Source organism: Aulonocara stuartgranti, assembly GCF_965226115.1.
Source record: "Aulonocara stuartgranti genome assembly, chromosome: 3".
NCBI lineage: Eukaryota > Metazoa > Chordata > Actinopteri > Cichliformes > Cichlidae > Aulonocara > Aulonocara stuartgranti.
This window is the reverse complement of record NC_138941.1, coordinates 61,770,178-61,795,283: the sequence shown is the minus strand read 5'-3', so window position 1 is coordinate 61,795,283 and position 25,106 is coordinate 61,770,178. Positions and strand designations below refer to the sequence as shown.

At 42.5% G+C, this 25,106-nt stretch overlaps 3 protein-coding genes across 6 annotated transcripts in view; 2 read left to right on the top strand and 1 right to left on the bottom strand.

Moving 5' to 3' along the window:
* The window catches only part of LOC309694679 (Fc receptor-like protein 1), a 96,976-nt gene extending 91,071 nt beyond the window's left edge, over nucleotides 1-5,905 (top strand). For 2 of the 3 annotated variants that reach the window (XM_082514891.1, XM_082514888.1), the window contains exons 4-7: nucleotides 3,797-4,042; nucleotides 4,124-4,276; nucleotides 5,018-5,116; nucleotides 5,738-5,905. In XM_082514891.1, the coding sequence (XP_082371017.1) occupies nucleotides 3,797-4,042; nucleotides 4,124-4,276; nucleotides 5,018-5,116; nucleotides 5,738-5,832 (593 nt within the window). In that variant the 3' untranslated portion in view covers nucleotides 5,833-5,905. Of the gene's footprint in view, nucleotides 1-485; nucleotides 736-2,350; nucleotides 2,387-3,456; nucleotides 3,718-3,796; nucleotides 4,043-4,123; nucleotides 4,277-5,017; nucleotides 5,117-5,737 lie in introns of those variants that run through there. The other variant, XM_082514889.1, reaches the window with a different exon arrangement.
* A 1,460-nt stretch (nucleotides 5,906-7,365) lies between these two features.
* On the bottom strand, nucleotides 7,366-10,894 carry LOC309694236 (nuclear factor 7, brain-like). Of its 2 annotated transcripts, XM_082514121.1 has the most exons (3): nucleotides 10,520-10,894; nucleotides 9,577-10,418; nucleotides 7,366-9,423 (listed from the first exon to the last, which is right to left on the bottom strand). In XM_082514121.1, exons 2-3 carry the CDS (start codon nucleotides 10,399-10,401, stop codon nucleotides 9,229-9,231), a joined length of 1,020 nt encoding a protein of 339 aa, XP_082370247.1. In that variant the 5' UTR covers nucleotides 10,402-10,418; nucleotides 10,520-10,894; the 3' UTR covers nucleotides 7,366-9,228. The 2 variants fall into 2 exon arrangements, with proteins under 2 accessions (XP_082370247.1, XP_082370246.1); XM_082514120.1 differs by having other exon boundaries at nucleotides 7,366-10,418.
* Nucleotides 10,895-18,399: 7,505 nt separating this feature from the next.
* LOC309695865 (uncharacterized protein) lies at nucleotides 18,400-23,058 on the top strand. The gene is made up of 5 exons (XM_082516833.1): nucleotides 18,400-19,122; nucleotides 21,124-21,294; nucleotides 21,386-21,490; nucleotides 22,176-22,271; nucleotides 22,799-23,058. Exons 1-5 carry the CDS (start codon nucleotides 19,011-19,013, stop codon nucleotides 22,840-22,842), a joined length of 528 nt encoding a protein of 175 aa, XP_082372959.1. The 5' UTR covers nucleotides 18,400-19,010; the 3' UTR covers nucleotides 22,843-23,058.
* The last annotated feature ends 2,048 nt before the right edge of the window (nucleotides 23,059-25,106 follow it).

The window sequence follows — 25,106 nt, the reverse complement described above, 5'->3', positions numbered from 1 at the left end:
CATACTTTCTGACTTGGCAATGTCACATTGATTCTCACTTTGCACATATACTTTAACTTCATCTTAGATTTATAATCCATCTCCAGTTTTGTTTCCAGCTGGTATCTAAATCCTCTAAGACTGATCTGAAGCAAGCAACAGACTTACAGGTTCTCAACTTGAGATGTTTTACAGATTTCTGAAGAGAAGATGCGCAGATGGAGGAAAAAATGTACTTGAGAGGCCCGGGCTGGCAGTTTAACACATTCATACAGCACACATGCCGCAGTCTGTGGTGTGAACGGCTCCTAACGTCTGGCTTACCAGCAGAGACTCAAAGCTTCAGAGGAAATGCACAGGAAGTGCTGACAGAGTGTGATTATGTCACACGATTATTTTATTCAGTGTTGTATTCATATTTGTTTTCAGCTGTTGAAAGATGCTCTGAAAGTAAAGTTAACATGTAAGTAAGAGTAGAGTAAGAGTTCTTTATGAGGGCAGAGTTTCATTCAAAACCAGACCAGACCAAAGCAGTTTGTAGTTTGGTTTCACTCTCAGTTCGTCACGCGTTCGGGTGGTCTCTGTGCTGAGAAACGGAGCCACGTCAGATGTTTTTCCTTTTTCCTTTACAGCTGACAGAAAACCACAGACACTTACACAGAAGTAGGACACTGTTTTTGGGGTGTGTGTAACTGAAAGAAATGCGCAAATAAAGATGTGAAACAATGCCGAGAACATCGCTCCTGCTGTCGCTCTGTAAGTACAGCTTTTCCAAATATGAAATAATAGAAACGGGAGCATTAATGGAAACACGAAAGGTCACAGGAACAAGTGTTATGTGGGCAGATTGAATGATCAGACAAATGAGTGAAAGCCTGTTTGATGCTGAAAAATAGCCGTTTTTAAATACAAGTTTTAGATTTTTCTTATTTTTGTTATAATGTAAGGAAATATTTGCTGGAGACAGATTATAAAAATTGCAAGACTGTACACTCAGCTCGCAAAATTTGAGAAATATAAAGTGAACGCGGAGAGAGAGAATATCAACCATAGGGTGAAACGTTTCTCATTGGTGGTCAATGGGTTTGTACGAAGGTTTGCTTCAGTTGCTTCTTCTTAAGCTCCCTCCACAGATTTTCTTCAGGACCGAGGTCTTGAAACTGCTCTATGACCTTAATATGCTTCTGCTTTAGCGGCTCCTTTGTTGCCTTTGCAGTATGTTCTTAGTCATTGTCATGCAGCCATAACCCATCTTCATTTTTCTGGCTGATGGAAGGACCTTCAGTGGCTCGATTCATTGGCTCCTCAGTGGAAAGAAGTCGTTCTGCAGAAAAAGAGCCTCAAAGAATCGTTAGGGCATTTCTCTTCTTCAAACAGCTGATAGCAAACAGCATGACTTTACTTTCATCTGACCACAGGATGCTCAGGAATCTTCTCTCAATCATTCACACGTTTACTGGCAAACTTTAGATGGGCCTGATTGATTGGTGTGACACATCCGCACACAGCTGATATGGCGATTGTGGCTCAAGAGTTGGGAGTTTGCCTTGTAATCGGAAGGTTGCCGGTTCGAGCCCCAGCTCGGACAGTCTGCGTCGTTGTGTCGTTGTGACACTTCACCCGTTGCCTACTGGTGGTGGTCAGAGGGCCCGGTGGCGCCAGTGTCCGGCAGCCTCGCCTCTGTCAGTGCTCCCCAGGGTGGCTGTGGCTACAATGTAGCTGCCATCACCAGTGTGTGAATGTGTGTGTGAATGGGTGGATGACTGGATATGTAAAGCGCTTTGGGGTCCTTAGAGACTAGAAAAGTGCTATATAAATAAAGGCCATTTACCATATGTGCGAGCCAGCATTTATTAAAAAACAGCGACCAGTTGGGGTGAGAGAAGGAAAACAGGATAAAGACATGCTGTGGAAGAGAGACAGAGGTTAATAACAGATATGATTCAATGCAGAGATACTGAAAAGTAAAAAACCCAATGCATCATGGGAATCCTCCAGCAGCCTACACCTTGCAGCATAACTAAGGGAGGATTCAGGGTCACCTGATCCAGTCCTAACTATATGCTTTAGCAAACATGTCTGACAGTAACCTGTCCTGGGTGTGGCTGGTCAAACTGAACCCAGCTTTCCAATTACTTTTTCTCACAGAACCAACTAGGATTGGACTATGTTTTCCTTAATAAATGAAATCATCAATTAAAAACTGCTTTTTGTAAGTTTGTAAAACAAAGAAAAACAAAACAAAACAAAACAAAACAAAACAAAAAAAACCCAAAACATAAAACAAACAAAAAAAGAACAAAGCAGTTAATGGCATTACACTCGTTTCCTTTTTGAATTTAACACCAACCTGTGTGTCATTTCTCCTCAGTGCTGACTTCACTGCTGGGCTGCAGACCCTCCCAAGGTTGGTACATTTTTCAAACGCATTAATAAACCACACAGCACTTTTCTCTGTAACATTTTTTTCAGTGTGGCTCCAGCCGTCAGTGGTCTGTTTGCTCTCTGTTTGCAGTATTTGCTGCAGTTACTCTGCCCGTTGCACTCTATACGACCACCTGAGACTTTAAGCTGTTAAAAACAATCATTTATAAAAATAAGTATTATTTTTATTGCAATTTTTTATTTTACTCAACTTTACTTCAGTTCTGTGTCTTGCCATCAGTGCACATCTGTTCATTGGTACATTTACATGCTTACTACAGGTGACCTATTTAACTTTCCCCGCTGCCTGTTCATACTAAACAGTCAACATGGCTAAAGTTTCTAATAACGAGATACGTATAAGTAATTCCTGTGAGCCAACATCTCAGGCTTCAGACTGCACTAAAAAGCTTCTGGTCCAGCCTTGTGTTTGTGAGGAGCAACCAGTGAGAAGACAGATGGCTTCTTGTTTCATACATGCACTATATGCACCAAAGCCCAGGATCACACACCATGAATTGTAAGCTGTGCAAAATTAATTGCCATTTCCACTTTTACAAGAAATAAAGAGACCACAAATATAATTGCATGACACATAGGTCACATGGTTGTAATGTGAGTCTCATGAGGAGGATTGCTTTTTGTAGTTGTCCCTTGTCATTTTGTTTAGTTTTGTTTTATAATTCTGTGTCTCTGTATTGTTGTTTAGTCTCCCTGTGTTTTGTTTCATTTATTGTTCTGTTTCTGTTTTATTTTTTTTGTTTCCTGTAACTAAGCCCTGTCATTCTGAAACAAGAAAAAGCAGTTGTAGGACCTCCTCTGCTGAGGTTGAGGTGGCTGAAAAAGCTGCTTGCAGAAAAAAAGCAACAGTATTTAGGGTAGAGCAGCCTGTAAATAATGTGTCTTTTAAAACATTTGTCAACCCTTCATAGAAGGGTAACAATTTCACTTTATGTGTGCTTTAACTGAGATCAGCTGAGATGACCAATTGATCTGCCTGAACTAGCACTGTGCCCAATGTTTGGATGTCTTCTTATGATGTTTCCCTCACAGCTCGTCTGACTGTGAGTCCCAGCAGCTCTCAGTTTTTCGAAAGAGACTTTGTGTCTCTGAGCTGTGAGGAGGACGACAGCTCTGCTGGATGGACTCTGAGGAGAAACACAAGCAGAGACACCAGAACTGAGTGTGAGGAGTGGGGAGAAGTAGCTGGTTCTTCATGTAACATCAGCTACATCGACCCATTGGACAGTGGAGTTTACTGGTGTGAGTCCAGAGAGGGTCCCATCAGTAACATGGTTAAGCTGACAGTCACTGGTAAGCTGAGTGTGTGGAGTTAGTGTTGATGAAGCTGTGTGTAAATGGATGAAATGCTGTAGTTTGTCTCTGTGTTGAGGTGGATCAGTGATCCTGCAGAGTCCTGTCCTCCCTGTGATGGAGGGAGATGACGTCACTCTGCTCTGTGAAACAAAGACCACTCCCTCCAACATCACAGCTGCTTTCTATAAAGATGGTGTCTTCATTGGGAATGAGACTACAGGTCACATGACCATCCAGCATGTTTCCAGGTCTGATGAAGGCCTCTACAAGTGTGACATCAGCGGTCATGGAGAGTCTCCATCCAGCTGGATCACTGTCACAGGTGACACACTTAGACTGTGTTTGTGTATTCAGTATTCAAACATTCAGTGCATGAAAATAACTTTTTCTTCGGTTCATTTAGAAAAACCCATCACTGCAGCTCCACCTGCATCCACCCCTCCACCTGCGTTACCTCCTCTACTTGCTGTGTTGCCCTTTGGATCAGTCTGTGTTTTGGTTCTGCTGTTGTTACTGGTTCTAGTGATGAGGGAATGTGTCTGCAGAAAACTTGAAGGTGAGACTCAAATGTCTGGATTTTGTATGTGTGGCTTAATTTTGCTAAATGGTTTGTACATTTAAACAATTTCCTATAGATATATGTTGTGTCTACATTGTAAGTACATGTCGTCACATTACAGCTCAAACTCTATGGTGTGAATTCCCAAAATTTATAATGTTTGGAATCTAAAGTGTTATTTTCACTACCTGAAAACATTCACTGCTTCCTCATCAGGTTTCATATGTAGGTGTGAATTATAGTAAATGCCTTTTTAACAACATATCCCTCATTTAGAAGAAACACATGGTCACTGTTAGCAACTTACAAAATAAATCAGTGGTTGTGTTATGAAGTGTTACTTTTATCATCATGAAATATTACTCTGTGACCTCGAGGTATGGTTAGGTACAAATACTTGCTCTGAATGTTACATTATTACAACTTATTATATTACAGCTTATCCTAATGTCCATTTTCACTTTGTTGTCATTTGCAGTTCAGGCTGTTTTCATAGACTCTCCTAACCTCCCCTTCTTACTTTAGGATTATTGATTGTTTCAACCAGTTAAATATGTTTACTGAAAACTAAACCCTAAATGTAGAAAACACCTGTGCTACATGGTAGATTAGGGTGCATCTAAATTGAAGGCTCTATTATAAAGTGCTAATATCATCATTTCAATCTTTTAATTACATTTATAAAGAAAGGCCCACTCTGAGTGTTTTTAAATCGTGTTTTACTTTATTTTGGTTCAGCTGATCAAGAAGCTGGAGAAGATGCCATCACAGATGACACCACGTACAGCGAAATCAAAATAGCACAAGAGCCTCAGCAGACAGCGAGAGAGGCCAGAGGTAGTATTGTTTATATTTTTATATCTCTGTGAGGAGCAATGCTAGTTTGAATAAATCTTGCACAAATCAGATGTGGTCATTGTGCACATCTGTCCTGAGGGTCAGGTTAGTAACACAGTAAAAACAGATCCTAAATGTTTGGTGCTCAGTGTGAGATTTTTGGATAAGTTAAGCAAACTAATGCATTATGCCAGCATAGGTGCTGCACAGATGCCCATTTCATCTGCAGTATTCTACATATAAAACATTAATCATAGGGAATGTCTACATATTTTAAAATACCAGAACTATCAAGGAAACATAACAACATCTTTAAAAAGAAGATAATAATGCTAATGCTATAATAATGGTTGAAGGTATTCTGAATCTTTAAAAAAAAAAGTTTCTTAGTTATGTGTGGAGGTAAACGTGATGAAGTGAAACAAGGAAACCAGCATTTATTCATGTGAGGCCACAGAGGTCAGAGGTCACTATAATTCCTTAATCTGCACCTTAGATTGTCATGTGGGAGTATCGGGAGCTCTTCTGCCCTTAATCAATACAGATTTGTGTTGCAAAGGTTGAATTCATTTTTCTACAACTGTGTTTCATGTTGTTTGAATTGTGTGTCTTTGTGATCAGAGACGCCATCAAAGCCAGAGGTCATCTACTCTTCAGTGAAGAAGCTCACCCGTCCAACCACTGATGACCAGGCCATCAGACCGGAGTGCATTTGATACACCTCGAGTTACCCTTAGCTGTAGCTTCACTCTAATTTATATATTTTAATTGTAGTTTGTGTTTCTTTGATTGTGCAGTTGTTCCTGCAGCAGAGATCTGGTTTCTCTGCAGGATCAATAAAGTCTTCTTCTCACTTGTTGATTTTCTTGTGTGCTTCTCTGGGTTTCATCAGGTCATCTGATGTGATGAATCTGAGCTGCTCTTGTTTTGTTGTGGTCGGCTGATAATTATCTTGAGTGATTGTAGCAAAGATTAAAGATAAACAAAACCACAACTGTGGATTATAATCAGCGCACACATCAGTGAGTGGCTGTAAATCTAACACCAGAAAGTTTCAGTTCAGCGTTTGTGTGTCTGCGTCTGCTTAACCCTGAAACCAACATAGAGGAAATGATGCATCGACTATTTCATATTTCAATTTGTGTGTAACTTTTAACAAAAAAAAGGGAATATATGATGATTTTTTTCCTTTTTCATCTTTGCAAATTGAAGTGCGATTTTGACAAAATAATAATTGTCTTAATCTAAATATTCAGACCAGCACAGAGCAGATTACAGCTGTGGCTGACAGTAGGAAATCATATTTGCTGTGTTTTAAATGTTCGTCCTCCAGGGAGACGTTTACAGTGGTTCACTCTGCAGTCTGACATGAAAACAGAGAGCTGAGGTGTTTCGGTCTCTGACAAATATCAAACCCCTGAACAAGTGACTCAGACTGGAGGTCTGGATCTCATCAACTCTAATTCTGCTGACATCTATTGGTAAACCTGGTGTATTACAACACAGCTGCAACTTTATGCCAAATGAAGACACTTGGACATTAATTTAAAAAAAACATCTAAATTATTGTAAATCATCATGACATCAGGACATTAGTTGTTAGCAATTAATATATTAATGATCCATATTAAAATTGGCTACAAATAATTAACACTTTTTTTTACTGTTGTCAACTTCAGAAATCACTCAGATGTTTAATTTACTTTTTAATGAGTGTGAAGCAAAACAACTACAAAGTTTCTTGTCTCCAAAGCGTGACTCGCTCACAGTCACTGCTGTGAGTGTGAATCAGAGGGAAACTGTTCACTTTGGATCAAAGTGTTGTATAAATGCAACCAGCAGGCGGCAGCACGGCTTCAGTTTGTTCAACAACATATGGTGGTTTCCACTCTGACCTTTGACCTTAGTGTGGGATTCATATTTTTCTTACTCAGCCAGTGTTTGCAGGTCTGTTGAAGCCACTGCATTTTTATCCAGTCAACGCAGACATGAAAATATATGTAAAAACACTTCACACACGTTAACATCAGGTATTTATGAACAGAGCCACTCAGTGTTTCTTCATAAACATTCATTAAATAACATAAAAGTGAATCTTAACCAGCATATGAAAATAAATATATATGAAGCAAATTGATCACTACCGATGTTAGTCTTTTTTTTTTTTTTTTAACAATGTCTTTTTATTAAGAGTTTTTCCTTTTATACATATAAACAGAAAAAAGAAAAGGATTACAGATGATCTGTACATTCGGGTTAAGTAGCTCATTCATTTAGGCTGTGAAATAAAAGGGGGGGAAAAGAAAATGAAAAAACGGAAATACAGAGAAGAAGAAAAAAGGAGAAATAAAAACATATGTATGATATTTCCCAAAGTAACATAATCCCTGCATGTCTTTGGACGGTGGGAGGAAGCCGGAGTACCCGGAGAGAACCCACGCAAACACGGGGAGAACATGCAAACTCCACACAGAAAGACCCCGGCCTGATGGTGGAATTGAACTCAGGACCTTCTTGCTGTGCGGCAACACTGCTAACCACTGTGCCGATAGGTTAACTGATTAAGCCAAATTGTCACTAGGTGTGAATGTGTGAATGAATGTGAGTGTGAATGGTTGTCTGTCCCTGTGTGTTGGCCCTGCGACAGACTGGCGACCTGTCCAGGGTGTACCCCGCCTTTCGCCCTATGACAGCTGGGATAGGCTCCAGCGCCCCCCGCGACCCTGAAAAGGAGAAGCGGAAGCGAATGGATGGAACATAATCCCTGCCAAATAAACCTGTTCATTCCCACCCAGGTCACTGCCCTAGACCTGTACACTGTATTTCCACACCTGACATAAGAGAGTTTGCTGGAAAATTCTCACAGATTTTGAAATGCATCAAGGAAGGGACCCCACATGCTTTGAAATTTGCCCTCCTGGCCAACATGACAGAAACCCCTAATCTAACTGTTAAGTTTTGAAACTGTGTATCAGCCACCAAGTCCAAATGTAATTGTTGGAGTGTTTCAATGTAGTCCAAGTATGTAAACAAACAAACACAAAAAGGCAGATATAGTTCAATAAGTACTGCTGGCACAACTGAATCATTGAATGAGAACAGACAGAAGGCTACGGAGAGATAACAAAGCTCCCCATCTTCATGCAAAAGGTATTACGTCATTATCCAAAGAGTAGAGGTTAATGAGGTTAATGAGGTTACCTCCTTATCAAAGAAAAAAAGAAAATTATGGAGTTAAAGGAAGAGTATTAATCAGCATTTCAGTACTAGAACATTCAGACTATATAGCTGCACTCGGAGGGGAAAAGCAGCGTCTTACGTAGATGCAGACTGTGCCTCTATACATGTATGCAATGTTTGTACCTGCATTTGGTATCACTGTTTTATTAGTAATAATAAACACATGAAGTAATGAATGACGACCCTATCTAAATCCCAGTAACAGTTCCCGATTTTGGCATAATAACTAGTTACCGTGCTCATTACCACAATAATAACATAGTTAAAGTAACGCGTTACTTAATAACGCGTTAGTCCCTACAAAGATGTAGACATTGAGCCCTCCTGGGAGGGGCCATGCTGACATCTGCTGCTTTCAGCTCGAGCACACACGGGTACTCACAGACACACGATCTTGGGTGGCTGCTGCCTCTAAACATATCATACATTATTTATCTTGTGTACAGCTTAATAAGATTCAGCATTTATTATTTACTGTTACCTACGCATATGTTGGATGTTGCTGTAATTTCGCTACAGCATTGTTTTCTTTTTGCTTGTTTTTTTTGTTTTTCTTTCCTTGAGCAGGTGGTGAAGCAGATTTTCACCATCCTTTCTCTCTATCCCCTTTCTCCCATTTTTCTTTCCCTCTCCTTCTCTTAACTTTCTTACTAACTTTTCTTATCGTTTTTCTTTCCAGTTCCCGAGTCCAGTCCAGTCTGATTACAATAATTTAGAATAAAAATAACTAATACAGATCAAATAAACTATGACAATCAAGTGGACCAGTATATAGCAAAAGGTGCACTTGGGAAAGTAAATGTTAGGCACATTTTTGTTGGCCAGACAGGACGGACGGACGGACAGACAGACAGAAAGAAATATAATCATCCTCAGCTCATCTGCTCCAGTGACACTGACACCTTCAATGGCAGCACATTTAGATTATTCCAAGTTTCAAAATATGGAAACATCCTGTGAGTAAAAGTGTGTGTGAAGGTGTGTATGTGTGTGTTAGTATCAGGATCGGAGAACGACAGCTTTCCTCTGTTCCAGTCCAGATTCACTCTGATCCTCTGGAGCTTCTTCTGGAATGAGAGAGGAGTGGATTGAGCTGATGGTGAGTGTGTTGAATATTTACCTAAAAAGAACCGTATTCTCCATAATCCAGACTCTGTGTCTCTCTTCCTCTGTACAGACTCTGATAACACACCCAGGTCCCACCATGTACTGTCTCTAACCTCAACATCCCAGCTGTGATTTCCTGAGTTAAAGCCCTCAGAGCCCAGGACAGAGCAGGAACAATCAAACCTCTCTGGAATATCAGGAAGCTGCTGCCTCTCTTTTCCTCGTCTTACGCTGGTCAGATCTTCAGGCAGGATGAGGTCTGGATGAGCAGAGTTTGGGTCCAGAATGAGAGGAGTGTACGAGACCATGTCCTTCATGTTGTTCCAGATGTTGACGGTCAGGTTGCCCAGGTGTTTAGCCTGGTCTATCAGAGCTCCTGAGGGCAGCTTTGGATCATCCAGCAGGGGGCAGCGCTGGACTCTTTCCTCTGCAGCTCTCAGCTCCTCCTCTGTGCCTCTGACTATGTCTAAAAGAGCTGCTATCTCTCTGCTCAAAGCCTCCATCTTCTCCTTCATCATTTCACTCTTCTGCTCCTCTTCTTCTTTCAGTGCAGCCAGCCTGGCCTCCTCTTCCTCTGCTAGAAACTGGTGAAGCTTCTTAAACTGCTCCTTAATCTGCCTCTCTGTGTGTCGGGCCTGGACCTCAATGTGTTCTGCTGTTTGAGCAAACTTCATTTGAACTTCTTTACAAACCTTTACCTTTTCCTGATACTTGTTCCGTAAGAAAAATTGACAAACGGTCCTTAAAAATCTGTTTAAAGGTGGATTATCCTCTGAAGATCTTCTCTTACAAAGTGGACAGTCGTGTATTGTTCTCTCTCCCCACCATCGCTTCAGACATTCTTTACAGAAGTTGTGGCGACATGACAGAAGAACAGGATCTCTGAAGACCTCCAGACAGACCGGACAGCAGAGATCCTCCTCTAATATGGAAGCCATTGAGTCTGTGAGTGAATCTGAAAACAGCAGACAGGAAGTACAGTCAGTCCTGGCTCTCCTCCCTCCTCTACTACCTTCACTGAAACTTCCTTTGAGTTGTGTTTTTGCTCAAACTCACATTCAGTGTGTGGAGTGTCAGCAGCTTGAAGCAGCAGTGTTGGAGTTCTCCACTTGTCTCTCCTGTAACTGGACTCACTCGGAGGAAGCTGCTAGTTTGGTCTGAACTCAGTCTGATCGTCTGTGTGTCTCTCTTTACTGAGGAAGAAGATCACCCTGTTTCCTGATTTGTCTCAGGTGAGTGAGGTGAAGGGCGGAGCTTCATTCATTTCCTTTTATGGAGGCTGTTGCTTCCCCCATAAACAAGGGTGTGATTCATTCCAGGGTTTAATCGTTTACCTGCCAGCAGCTGTGAAACATCTCACAACATGTAGTGTGACTCAGTCTTTCACCTGGGGTCCGTTCTTTGTACCTCGCTTACTACATCCAAGATCAAATCATCACGCCAACTTTGAGCTCGCTATTCCGGTTCTCCGAACACATCTCTTGTTGACGATTAGTATAGCTGGATGAAGTAATGTGAGATCACTGAGTGGCTTAACAGGGGCTACGCATCGATAGTAGAAACATTGATCGGCAACCCTTTGATTGGTCGGCGAAAATGTCGAAGGAGCGCGCTCAGTATTTTTCGGCAGCAGAGCAAGAACTCTTGAGTGAGGGATTTCAGGAGTTTCAGAGTTTAATTAAAACGCAAGGGAACACTGCAAAGGCTGCAAAAGCAAGGAGAGAGGGCTGGCAGAAAGTTGCTGACAAATTAAACTCGTAAGTAATTTAATAATAATAACAATAATGGATTGGATTTGTATAGCGCTGTTCAAGGCACCCAAAGCGCTTTACAATGCCACTATTCAGTCACTCTCACATTCACACACTGGTGGAGGCAGCTACGGTTGTAGCCACAGCTGCCCTGGGGCAGACTGACAGAAGCCAGGCTGCCATATTGCGCCATCGGCCCCTCTGGCCAACACCAGTAGGCTGTAGGGTAAATTTATTATATTACATTATATTATATTATATTATGTTATATTATATTATATTATATTACATTATAGCCCCTTTCACATTAGAGCCACAACAGGACCCACTAGAACATGGGAACAAGTAAAAGTGAAATATAAGAATATTCTACAGAATGGTAATATTTATCACTTATATTGCTTTTAGTCTCTTGGAAAGAGACCCTGAAATAATCTGTTTGTTTGTTTATAACAGCAACCAAGAAAAGGGCAGAGCAAAAAAAGACAGGTGGTGGTCCTGCACCCCCTCGTCAACAAGTTGGTTAAGTAAATAATACCCTCACGGGAAAATCGATATCTCTCAATGAGCACACTGTCGCGCTGAGCTAAAGGATCCTGTCTGTCCCGCAATATACGCTGAATTCTGAGGACTCTCCTTATCAATCTTGCACCTTCTGCAATGGGTGGCTCGCGTATACGGACAGGACATGGCTGCGACAGACTTCCCAAATCCACCTTGGCTTTTATAGCCGTGGTCTCTCATCTTGATTACACGACGTAATTTACAATTACTACTCTGAAATATGGATAACATCTGTAATAATCACATACATGTAATAGAATGTTAATAGTACATTTCCCTTTTTTTAGGAAATGACCTGTATGTATCTGTGTGACATCAATAAAAGGATCAAGTGCTGCATTATCTTTGATAATATTTATTTATGGAAAAACAGTGGTAAAATATTGTTGTTGCTTTCGTATACATGAAGCGGACATACCTGAGTGGCCGCGATCTAATCCTGTTTACATAAAGTAAACCTGCTCCCGAGCAGGTTTACGCTTACGGATCTGTTGCTATGACAGCAAGTCCCGGATGAGCTTCGGAGAACCGAACGATCCAAGATCACGCGAAATCGTCAACAATCTAATCCAGCTAACTTACTTAGCGAGGTACGAAGAACGGACCCCTGTTTGTCAGCTTTTGTTTTGGATTTTGTTATTTGTCAGGTTTCCAGCAGTGGGAGTGTAACACAGTTACACAAACACAGGTGGTGTTAAGGTGGATTCACTTTGTTGCAGAGCTATAAAAGTGAAATGGATCATAAAATTGTGTTTCTGGCTCCTCTCACTGAACAACCAGCAGTTACTGCAGGGTTGAGCAACTCCAGGCCTCAATGGCCGGTGTCCTGCAGGTTTTAGGTAAACACACCTGAATGAAATGATTAGTTCATTACCAGGCCTCTGGAGAACTTCAAGACATGAGGGGTGTCCAAATTCACGGTCTGCATCCTTGGAGGTCGCAGCCTTCTCGGTCTACCACTAGAAACGTTTCACACAGCATTGTTTGACAGAAATGATGGAGAAATATGATACACGTAGACAATGAGGGCTAGCAGGAGGGACTATGCGCTTACCTGCTGCTCTCTGGCAGGTAGCTCCATGCCCTCCTGGGTTTTAAATGCACCTTAGAACACACATGCATCAACACTACAATGAGCGGGTGGAGGGAGGTTTGGAGTCTTCTCTCACCCCCGTTCTCTGCGGCCTGCTGGAGCGGGGGGGCTAGGAGGAGTTGGCCGTCCGACTGTGGTCTGGAGTGTGGGGCCTCCCTGCTGCTGCGGAGTCGGGGCGGTCTGCCTCCCCCCACCACAGGGAAAAGGGTAACACCACCTGGGTCTGGGTGCAGTTCCCCCCTCCAGGGGCAAGGGTACCTAGACCCGGTTGGTAGAGTACGCTTGGGGAGTGTGATCGTGTATACAGCGTCTCTTTATGTCTGTCTCCACGTTGGTTAAGTGTGGAGTAAGTGCATATGAGAGCATGAGGGTGGGAATGGATGTTTGTGTCTGTGTGTGCCTGTATGTCTATGTCTATATGTCAGGTTGGGTATCAGACGCCACCTCTCTGGGGACATCTCAGGCCCTCCAAGGTTTGGAGGCCTATCTCCACCCACCACCACTTCCCCTGCCAGTGGCGGACTCCCTCAGGTGTCGGTGCATTGGTGGTTCTTTGTGTCTGGGGGTGGGCGTCCGGGTACACACCGGCTCACTCCTTGGCAGTCGCTTATCGGGGCCTCGAGCCTGGGGCTCGCTCGGGCCACTTCGGAGGTGGGGTGCCCCCGGCCTCTCGGCCTGGGGCTCGGTCACTCAGGCACGGCCGGCTGCCGGCGGAGCTCACGGGCGCGTCACTGCAACTCCCCCTGGCTTCTGCTCCGCGGCTGCTGAGTGAGCCCTCATCTGGGACTCTCCTCAGCTCTTTCTGGGACAGTGGCGCAGCTGCCCCTCTGTTGGTCTTCCTTGGTCTCTTGTGTTCTGGGGGCCTCTGGATGTCTGGAGTCTTGATCTCCTCCATACCTGCTTCATACCCTGGTGGACAGGGCTGTGGCCCCCCCACACTCCCTAGCAGATCGTTACATGGAGAAACCTTTGGAATACAAGCATGCTGATCCACACAGGTATGCACACAGGTGCACACACGGGTATTCACAGATGCGGACTACAGCTTTCTTGGCTGCTGCCTCAAAGCACATTGTGCGCTGTCTATCTTGCGTGCTGCACAATATCGTTTAGTATTTAGTATCTACTGATATCTACTGCTAGCTAGTTTATTGTGTTGGTGCCGGGTTTTTTTTATTATGTTGCTCTTTGTTGTTTGCTTTCTCTTCTGTTTTTTTTCTCCATACAGGTGACCCAGGTGTTTTGTTTGTTTTTTTCTTTCTTCCCCCCCTTCTCACCGTCTCTTCTCCCCTTTGGTTTTCTTTCTCTCCCTCTCTTTCTTTCATTCTTTCTCCCTGTCCTATCCCCCAGTCATGTCTGTCCCGTTTGTAACAACTGAAAATAAAATAAATTCATAATTATAATAAAGGTCAATCAAATGGACCAATATGGCAAGGCCACGATGATCCACTTGGTGAAATAAATCCGCTTGTCATCTTTCTTGGCCTTAAGACAACAATTCTGATGGCTAAAGATCCAAACGGGACAAAAAAAAAGGAAAAAAAAAAAAAGAGAAATATGATTTTGTTCATCTTTTTGTTTTTATATGAGCTTTGTTTGATTTGATAAGTATCTGAGGCTGAGACCACGGGACTGTAAAAACATGATTGTTGGGCTTCATTTCTGTACTTAACAGTAGTGATGGGCAGATGAAGCTTCATGAAGCACTGAAGCTTTTCATCCAATTGGTTCACCCCAGCGCAAAGCTTCTTGAAGCTTCATTTGCTCTAGCAGGACACCTACTGGACGTAAAAATATATGTTGGCATGAATTTGAAGAGTGTGGTCTTTTGCACACAGCCTGTAAATGTCAACAACAAAAGGAGTGTGTAAAACATGTATATTGTAGTGATGCAGTATACTGTGTATATTTATAGTGGCAGTATGGAAAATGATCATTTGGAAATGCTTAAAATGGAAATGATCATTTACTGTGAGGTGAGGTGTGGTTGGGGTGTGGACAGTGGTTGTGCTTTTGTAACGTTGAGGTATGGACAGCTACACACTGAGGCTTTGAGCCTCAGTCCTGCCTGTTCACATTTTATTCTGTAAAAACTAAATTTTCACTGCTTTTATGACCTTTTTAGTGGGGAGAACATAGCTAGGATTTAATGATTTAACAAATCTTTTGAATCCTTTGTCCTCCACAATGCTAAATGGCTGGGAGTCCTCAATCACCATGCTAACCATGTCTTCATCTATTTGAGATTGTTCTCCTGAGGAAAGACAATAAAGACAAAGCACAAATATAAATATCACACACGTCACTTATTGCATTGTATAATATTGTTATATCATTTAGTAACATTACAGCATGCTATATTATCAGGACATTTGATGGCTCACCTGGTCTTGCTCCACAATTGGTGTTCCCCTTATTCTCATGCAAAGCTCTGTAGTGCCTAAGCATGGATGAGGTGTTGTTGTTATATCCCAGCTCCCTGGCACATAGCAAACACTTCACCTTGTACAAAAGTAAAGCCGCTTAACATAAATTGTATTGCACCATCAGTATTATGAAAATACATCTTCTGTAGAAATTTACATACCTTGTTGGGAGGAATAAGATCAAAATGTTCTCACACAGGGGAGGACATCCTCCTCTTCTTAGCTGGCTCCATTCTCTCCTGACTTTCTCTCCTCACTCTCATAAACCTCCAAACTGTCTCCAAACTCTCACTAACCGCAACTCTCCATCAAACAACAACATTTTGAATGAAGTCTGAGGGGTTTATATCGCTGTCATAGCTCGCGGCAAAGTTCGAACCACTTCATGACCCCTCAGGGCTGTGTTCTTTCTCCCCTGCTCTTCTCCCTGTATACTAACTGCTGCACCTCCACCCACCAGTCTGTCAAGCTAATCAAGTTTGCAGATGACACCACCGTTATTGGACTCATCCCGGACGGGGATGAGTCTGCCTACAGGAGGGGGGTTGAACATCTGGTGTCCTGGTGCAGCCACAACAACCTGGTGCTGAATGCCCAGAAGACAGTGGAGATTATTGTGGACTTCAGGAAGCACACAGCTCCACTCCCCCCCATCATCCTGACTGACACCCCCATCACCTCTGTGGACTCATTCCGCTTCCTGGGTACCACCATCACCCAGGACCTGAAGTGGGAGCCCACCATCACCTCCGTCATCAAGAAAGCCCAGCAGAGGATGTACTTCCTGAGGCAGCTGAAGAAATTCAACCTGCCAACACGGACGATGATGCAATTCTACACCGCAATCATCGAGTCCATCCTCACCTCCTCCATCACCGTGTGGTACGCTGGAGCCACTATCAGGGACAAACAGAGACTGCAGCGTGTTGTGCGCTCTGCTGAGAAGGTGATTGGCTGCAGACTCCCATCTCTGCAGGACCTGTACACCTCCAGGACACTGGGGCGTGCAGCTCGGATCTCAGCTGACCCTTCTCACCCTGGACACAGTCTGTTTGACCTGCTCCCCTCAGGCAGGAGGCTCCGGTCCATTCGCACCAGAACCTCTCGCCATAACAACAGTTTCTTCCCCTCTGCTGTCGGACACATGAACAATAACCGTATGACTGTTCCCACCACTAACACATGACCCTACGCTGTGTTCACTGCATCATTCCATGTTTGGCACTGATCACCACCTGCACTCATGTATATATCATGTATATATCTATCTATCTATCTACTTAGCACTTTTAATTCTTATTCTCATTTTTATTTTCATGTCTATTTAAGCGTAATTTATGACAGTATTTATAACAGTATGTTTGCACTGAAGCACCGCAGCAATTTCCTAATGTTGTAAACCTGCTCAACATTTGGCAATAAAACCCTTTCTGATTCTGATTCTGATTCTGATGAACCAGTCACGTGGTACAGCCGGGCACCGAGGCTTCGGACGTCATCATTTTCAGCTCCTCCCATAAATGAAGCAAGCCTCGATACGCGCATCGCGGAAACGCCCCCTCCATTACTCGACACAAGCTTCGAAGCCTCGATACAGAACGTCACATCACTACTTAACAGTCATTTCAAACTTAGCTAGTAAATAACAATTAGCTTATGTTGTTCATGAGGCTAAAGTCATTTCACTTTGGTAATGTAAAGATAATGTGGCCAACATTAAAGTTATTATAATATTAATCATAATTGCAGCAGTGAACTTGAACTCTGTGTCAAATACTGAGCTTCAAGAAAGAAGCACCAGTTTCAGTGCGCTGGGATTGACAGGAAGTGAACAGGCTCTCTGTTGCTTAGAAACAAGAAGTGACAAACCGTAAATCCTCTCAGTCTAAGGAGCTTGGAAAGAAAAGCATCTGGACTTCTTTAAGTTGCTTGAAGACGTTTCACCTGTCATCTGAGAAACTTCAGTCCTCGAAAGAGTGACCTTTGTCCTTTAGATGCAGATGGACAGCTGAGTCTTGCCCTGTGGAGGTGGCTCTTCTATGTTGTGCCATGCGTTTTTCGAGGAAGCCAATGTACATATCTTGGACAGAGAAGACAGATGGTTTGAAAGACGAGTCAAAGAAGCCCTCTATGTCCACTGTGAGCGACCATCTTTGAACAGAGGCGGGGGTTCAAGACACCAACTACCTTCCATCTATAATCCAGTTTTGTTTCCTGAATGAACCTCTGTCCTCCCTCACTCCCCCCGGTCTTACTGCCCGCCTACCTGCCTTCAGTGAAGAACCAGGTGAGTTTTTTACCCTCCGACCTGCAGAGAAAACCTACGCTTCTGACAAAAGGGGTTCTTCTCGTCCATGCCTTTCACAATCAAAACTCTTTACATATCTGTACTGTGTTCTTGCACTAGCAGAAAATGGCTTACAGAGGTGCATTAACATCCCCCTTGGCTTGCTGCATGTACGTTGGGGTTCTTTCCAGTGGATGAGAGGGTTAGTTCCCTGCACCCTGAAGTAGCGGTATGCTTTATCGAGCTCCGGTGGAGATTTAAGTATTTCTAGGCAATTTCTTGCCAAATAACTCAGAGAGAATGTTAGAAAAGTGAGTGGTGCGCCCACTTCCAGTGTCTTCAGGGAGGACGCGGATGTTCTGACGCCTACTACGGCTCTCCAGGATGGTGACTTTGTTCTTTAGCTGGCTGTTATCTTCGCGAAGAGTGGCACACATGCTTTCAGTGACTCGTTGGCTCAGGTCTTCAGTTACAAGCTCCAAGGACAAAACTCTCTCGGCCTGTTCCTATAGGGCTTGTTGCAGTTGGTCCAGTTTTGATTCGAGGGCGTTAAATGAGGGTTTAAATTCAGATGTTAACTCATCTTGGTGCTGCTGGAGCAGCGTGGTGATAGCCTCAACTGTTAAGCTAGCATCCTCCTTTTTGTTTGCTTTTGCACTCTTAGAAGCCATTGGAAAGTGTCAAAAAGTGTTCAAAACACTAGAAGAGTGTTTGTGAGTGTAAGCGACTTAAAGGTGGCAATTGGAGGGGGGAAACTGGTCAAAGCAGAGTTAAATTCACCATAGCAGTTAGTTCCTGTGACTACTCAGGTCGCATGCTGACCAGAAGTGATGTTAGTCTTTGAATGTAATGCGATATTAAACATGTCAGCGTCATTAAAATAAGTCTGTAAGTGCCGGTACAGGAAACGTAAAGGTGTAAATGGGCTGGTTCTTATATAGCACTTTTCTACTCTCACTGAGCACTCAGAGCACTTTATACAACTCGTGCATTCACCCAATCACACAAGCACTTTATTTAAGGTCTTTAGTGCTTCTATCTAACATTCACGCTCTGATGGATGAATCGGAGGGCAACATGGGGTTAATATCTTACCTAATGATATTTGCATGCAGACTAGAATCAAACCACCAACCTTCCAGTGAGTAGGTGACCCGCCCTGAGTTACAGCCACCCCAAAGAGTTGGGGTGTAAGAGGTGTAAGGAGTAGTGTATCCTGTAAAGGAGCAGACAGAGCACTGCAGAGTCACTGAAGGTGCTGAAGGAACCAAGATAAAAGCTCCTGATTGTTCACTCGGGGTAGAAAACAGCTGATCTTAGGTCTGTGTGTGAGTCTACTGAATGAAAGAGGTGTTGGCTCCTTGCACACAACCACTTCCTCTAACTGACATCAAATGTGAGTCCTGGGAGTTTGTGAAAGCAGACCATGAGCTCATCCTCCATCATGCAGAGACAGATCGCAGCCTCAGCAGTGTCTCTTGCAGAAATGTGGATCTTCTCCTGCTTCCTCATCGGCTCCATGGCCTCTTCTTTGCAAGGTGAGCTCCGTGTGCGTTCATGCTGTTTGCTTTGTTTCACTGATGCTCCTTATCAGTCGGACCATTTATAAGGAGAATCAGCACTTATTCTCAGGAGAGAAAAGTTGAGACACTAGGAAGCTAGGAGCTGCTTTTCATTGTATTTCAATAATCTGAAGGCAATCTGTGCTTGATTTCAGTCAGAATCAGAAAAAAAATCAGAGAGTTCTGCACATGTTTGTGCAAGAATTCTTATTTTTTTCTTGTGTTTTCACACAATGATCAAGGTTTAAGATGAAGCCGAAAATTCAGCCAAAAGATCAAATATGCAGGAATAACGTTGTTCCTGTGGGTCTGTATCTCTTGCTAATGCTCTCTTTGAAAACCCTTTTTTCTGTGAGGGAAGGTCTTGTTGATCTCTCACCTCAAACATAACTTGTTTCAGAGCAGATTCGGTTACCATGGCTCCTGTTTGTACTGGAGCACTGTAACCAAATAATTTTCCCAGATCAATAAAGCATTCTGATCAGAAAATGTTTAAAATACTGAAAACAGCCCCCAGAATAAATCCTGCTTGAAAATAAAGGGCAGAAAAAATGCAGTGAGTAAAAGCCTATAACCAGTGGAACACAAAGACATCCTGGGTTTGCTGAACATACTTTGCAGCACAGGATCAGGGATTTAATGGGCTGAATGATTTCACTACACTGACATGTGGACCGCAGCATGGAGGTTGTAAATAATATTAGATTTTTTTGTAGCTTCTTAAAGCCATAGCTTCGGTAACAGCGACTTGTCCTCCACATTTTCGTTATAATAAAGTTCTGTTGCACTTTCCAATAAGCACGAGGAGGAAACAGGTGTGAGGTGTCGCAGGATGTAACTTCGTGGTTGGATGGGTCGACACAAATGAGCAATTTAGCCAGATGCTGTAATTCTACCAAGGAATTGAATTTCTACTATTTCCGCTAAGCCAGATTACCATGATGCAGCAGCTGGTGTCTAAATTTCAGATGGCTGCAGCGATGAGCTGCACTCACTGCTGATGGCTTTGAGTAGCCGAGGCTGTGCCATGTTTCCCACGATGCAGTGCTGACTGAAAGCCTCAACCCCAACAGCATCCAATCTTAGTTTTCAGTCTTGACTCTTCTATGCAGAAATGTCTCAACAAGTTCTCAATGTTTTTATTGAGATGATGTAAATTCTAAAAAAATCCTATTAGTGGAGAACAGGGATGGTTGTAACAAAGGGCATTGCTTTCACCAAGAAGGGATACACAAACAATCGTGTAATCGGGTCCAAATGTTGCACTTCCCTACCCAACCTTGCATGTAAAATTGCAAAGCTCTGTAAAGAAGGACTCATAATTTAAAGGAAAATCACTGATTTCCACTAAGATATGATGGAAGTTGTATTTTTGTAAAGAGATGTGTCATAGGTACAAAGTGAGGCATTGAAACCATCATGCTGTGACAGGAAGCTAAAGAGAGGCTGACAGGGGTGTGAACAGCTGTAACACCTTTAAAAAAATGGTTAAAACTAATCCCAAGACTGTGAGGGATTTTAAAAAATTACACAGTTCCTCTTTAAGCCAGGTGCACATTTTCCAGCAACAGGTGACCATGACTTGAAAGTCAGAGATGATAACATCTAAGCAACATTGTCAAACAAAGATTCCAATCCGCATCTGCCCCCACAGTCTTTCACAGAATGGTGAAACCCTCCCAAGCTTTACTTCTGTCGAGGTGGATCAGTGATCCTGCAGAGTCCTGTCCTCCCTGTGATGGAGGGAGATGACGTCACTCTGCTCTGTAAAACAAAGACCACTCCCTCCAACCTCCCAGCTGCTTTCTATAAAGATGGCTCCCTCATCAGGAAGCAGCCTACAGGTCACATGACCATCCAGCATGTTTCCAGGTCTGATGAAGGCCTCTACAAGTGTGACATCAGCGGTCATGGAGAGTCTCCATCCAGCTGGATCACTGTCACAGGTGACACACTCACCTGTCTGTGTTTCTGCAGGTTTGAATGAGACTGTGACAAAGACACCAACTGCGACGCCTCCGCCCACAGCCGCATCCACCTCTTTTTATCTTCTGATGTGCGTGTTGTTGTCCGCTGGGTCAGTCTGCCTTGCGCTTATGCTGTTCTTAATGGTTCTGCTGGTGAGAAAGTATGTTTATGATAAACCAGGTGAGAAACAGAATAATTCATTTCAAATTTCAAAAACATTTAAGAAATGTTTAAAAGTTTGTTTTTTAATGTCCGTTATTATTGTTTACAGTTTGCTGCATTTCAGCTTGTAAGAAAGATACTCGACATCAGATAACCTACTACTGTGACATCATAAGGTCAGACTGTCAAGAGCAGCCAATCAGATGGAGCACAGGTACTTTTTCATGCACCAATGGTGTCTTTGTGGACTTCTTCAGTTTTAACCAACCTGTTAAAAACGTTTCATCAAACAACACTTTACAGAATCCACTTCCTTAAATATTTCCAATCCTGCATTGGTTACATCCCTGTTTTGTTAAAAACTCAACAAATGGTGCTGAGCAGAGTTCGAAGGTCAAACTGCATCATCTTCATCATCATTTCCTTTTATTTCCCAACTTTTCCCACAAACAGCAGCTTTGAAACAGTGACATGTTTTTCATCCTGTCCTGTTCACAATGGAACAAACAATCACCGTTTCATTCAACAGTGTTTTTTCTTTCATGTGAATAATAATCACATTAATCAAACTTGGATCTATCACTTTATACCCTTTAAGTTCCTCCTCCACGGATCTGCCCATGCTTTAATCAGCCTTTTGTTCACCACGTATTTTATTTGTAGGTTTCATTTTGTACTTCGTGTAACATCCTGACCAGCTCATATAGCCATTCCCTGATTCAAAGGAATCCCTGTGTTTGCATGTTTTTTGTTTAATTCAGTGTCCTTTTTTCTACCAACACACTAAAACAGAGTATGAATGATCTGACCGTTGTCTTCTTAATGTTTCCTGCAGTTTTTATACCAGCGGCGCTGCTATCACTGCACTGATGTCCTTTTGTGTTTTTTTTATTGTGCAGAGACTGATTCAGCTGCAGGTCATTCAACGGTGAGAACAGAAGATGTCAGTTATGCGGAAATCATCATAAAAGACACAGGAAACAGGTCAAAGAGAGGTATGGTCACTCCGCTTTGTCTCCTCTGTCTGTGGCTCCTGTTGTGTGCAGTGGTCAGCTAGGGTCAGACACAGGGTGGAGGTCAGAGCAGCCGTTCTCTGCCGGTCACTGGTATCAAACTCATTTTACATTGTGGGCCAAAAATAGTCATGTGATTATCGTGGAGCAGTGAAACTCAACTTTCTGTCAGTAAAGAAACTTAATTAAACAGTTAAACCCATACATACATACATGCATCTGGAAAAAGGAAGCACTGAGTTTCACTTGTATGACTTTGAAACTGTTCAGGGTGCACCGAGTTTAGAATTTAAAGTGCTGGTTTAATGCAAACCTGGCCACATAAAGAGGACCACTATATTATTTGAACTCTGGTTGGTCTGGTAACTTTTCGTTATGATGACAATTAAAATTTTTGTTATGTTTTGGTAAAATAACTGGACATAACTATAATTTTAAGAGTGCTTTTCTGCAGAGTTGGTTATTTTTCTCCAGTTGTTGACCTCTTTCTGTTTTTTGTTTGTGTTCAGAGTTTCAGCCAGAGCCAAATGTCATCTACTCCACAGTGAAGTAATCCAGCAGTCCAACCACTGGGGTCCATGTGGTCTTCGCCGGCTCTGCCAATCAAACCAGAGAGCATTTTCTTCTTAATTTTCTGTGTGTGTTCGTTTTTAATTCACTTACCTTCATAAGCCGGTTCATAACACTCATAATACAAGACAAATTTTTCACGACAATACATTTTGTAAAAGGTAGTAAAAAAAAATCAAATAAAACTTTATAATCTTGAGCTTTCAGTCAGCTTTGTCTCAGCAAACTTTGCTTTCACTTCTTCCTTTTGCGGTTTTTTCATGAAGATGTCTGATGGAAAATGTGAGTTGCTGTGGCTAATCAACATGCATCTGCCTTTGGAACAGATGAAGAACAAAAACAAATAGTATCTGCAGCTGCAGACTATACACAGTAGGGACATCAACCAGTGTTGAAACTTCAGAAATGTATAGAGGGTTAGGGGGGTAGGGTATGTGGGAGGAGGTTAGGGGCAACTTTCACATTAAAACAATGCAATATATAAAATACTATAAATACTATAAAAGCTGAGAAGCAAAATTACACATAAGCCAACTTCCATTAGTATACATTTGAAATTTCATATATTCCAGGGTGTCACAATACGGCTGTGTGCAGGCAAGAGTAGGACCCAGACGGAAACTCACAGAGACAAAAACTAAACTCAAAACACACAGCTTTATTGCTGGCATGGCGTGGCGAAAACTAAAGCACAGGGAAAAATCCCACAGCTATGAGGGAGGACGCAACACTGACAAAAAGAAACATGGGGCTTAAATACAGTGAGGGATAATGAGAGGGAATGAGCCACAGGAGGAGAGCACAGCTGAGAGTAATTAAGCAGGACGAGACAAGGGAAGCAAAACTAGAAACATTAACATAGGACAGACTGTGAAAGTAAAACAGGAAACACACTGACGGAACTCAAGACATGTAAACTTAACAGACTGGGGAGACCGAACATAGGGACCTGAAACATGGAACAGAAAGGCACAGTAGACACAACAGGAACATAACAACGCCACAGGGGAAGAGTAAAACAAAATGCAGGGACACAGGACCTCTTTCAAAATAAAATGGGAAACATAATGAAACGCAAACATGACAACATAAGAAACACAGACACGAAGCACATGAAGGACAAGGGAGACTTAACGGGGTTGGATACACAAGGGGAATCTAATAACAAATGAACTTAGATAACCTAATGAACAAAATAAACTCAAACTTAAAACGCTGGGTCAAAAGACCCAGGATCATGACACAGGGAGGCATTTGGGGTGAGAGCTGAACAATGTCTGAACAATCCCATGTTGTCTCTCATCCTTCATGCACTTTTGTTAAAAAAAATTCAGTTAATGATAACAGTTGAAACTTCCTGCCATCAACTGGTGATAAATGACAACCTGCCACTTTCCAGAGACGTGCAGTTCGTGGGATTAGTTTAATCGGTGAATATAATTGGCACACAGCTGTGAATGTTAGTGCAAAAGCTTGTTTGTCTGTCTATGGTAGAGAACCAGGCTCAGGGAGGGGCGGCCATCTGCTGCAGCTGGATGTGGTTGAGGGGAGGAAGACGGGACAAAGACCTGCAAATGTTAGTAGACAGTGTTTAAAATCATGTCGAGTCCTGAGTGTCAAATGTCCCCCCATGCAGGGTGATAACAAGTTGGATTACAATCACACATCAAACTGTTTCCATTGGATCCTCTAATAATTTATATTTTTTCAAAGCTGTGATCCTATGCAGTACCTTTTTTTGAACAACCACGACAGAAGCTACAATACATGATTAATGGAAGAAAAAATCAAAACAAAAAAATAAATAAGATTATCTATTTTTATCAGAATAAAGCCAGGCCTGGAGCTTCAAAACAGAATCAATGTCTGATAAAGATTCAGCAAAAAAAGACGACGTCTCACAGGATTATTTACTTTATTTATTTAACAGTCTTCCTTTGATTTGAGGTTGAGAGTGTGTGCAGTGCAATGAGACCAGATAGTGGGAAACTGAGAGGAGGGAGAGACACATGTCTGAGCATGAAGGTGAAATAACAGAAGTAGTTGTCATGAACCAAAGTTCTCACATATACAGGACCCAGAAGCAGACTCATCACAAATGTCCGTGAACTTATTACCACCATTACCTGAAAAAAGAAAAAGGGGGGACACCAGAGTGATTTTCAGTTTCTTCTCTCTTGCAGGAGTTTAATGGAATGAGGAGAGAGCATGAAGATGCCCCCTAGTGGAGGATGGAGCCAATACCAA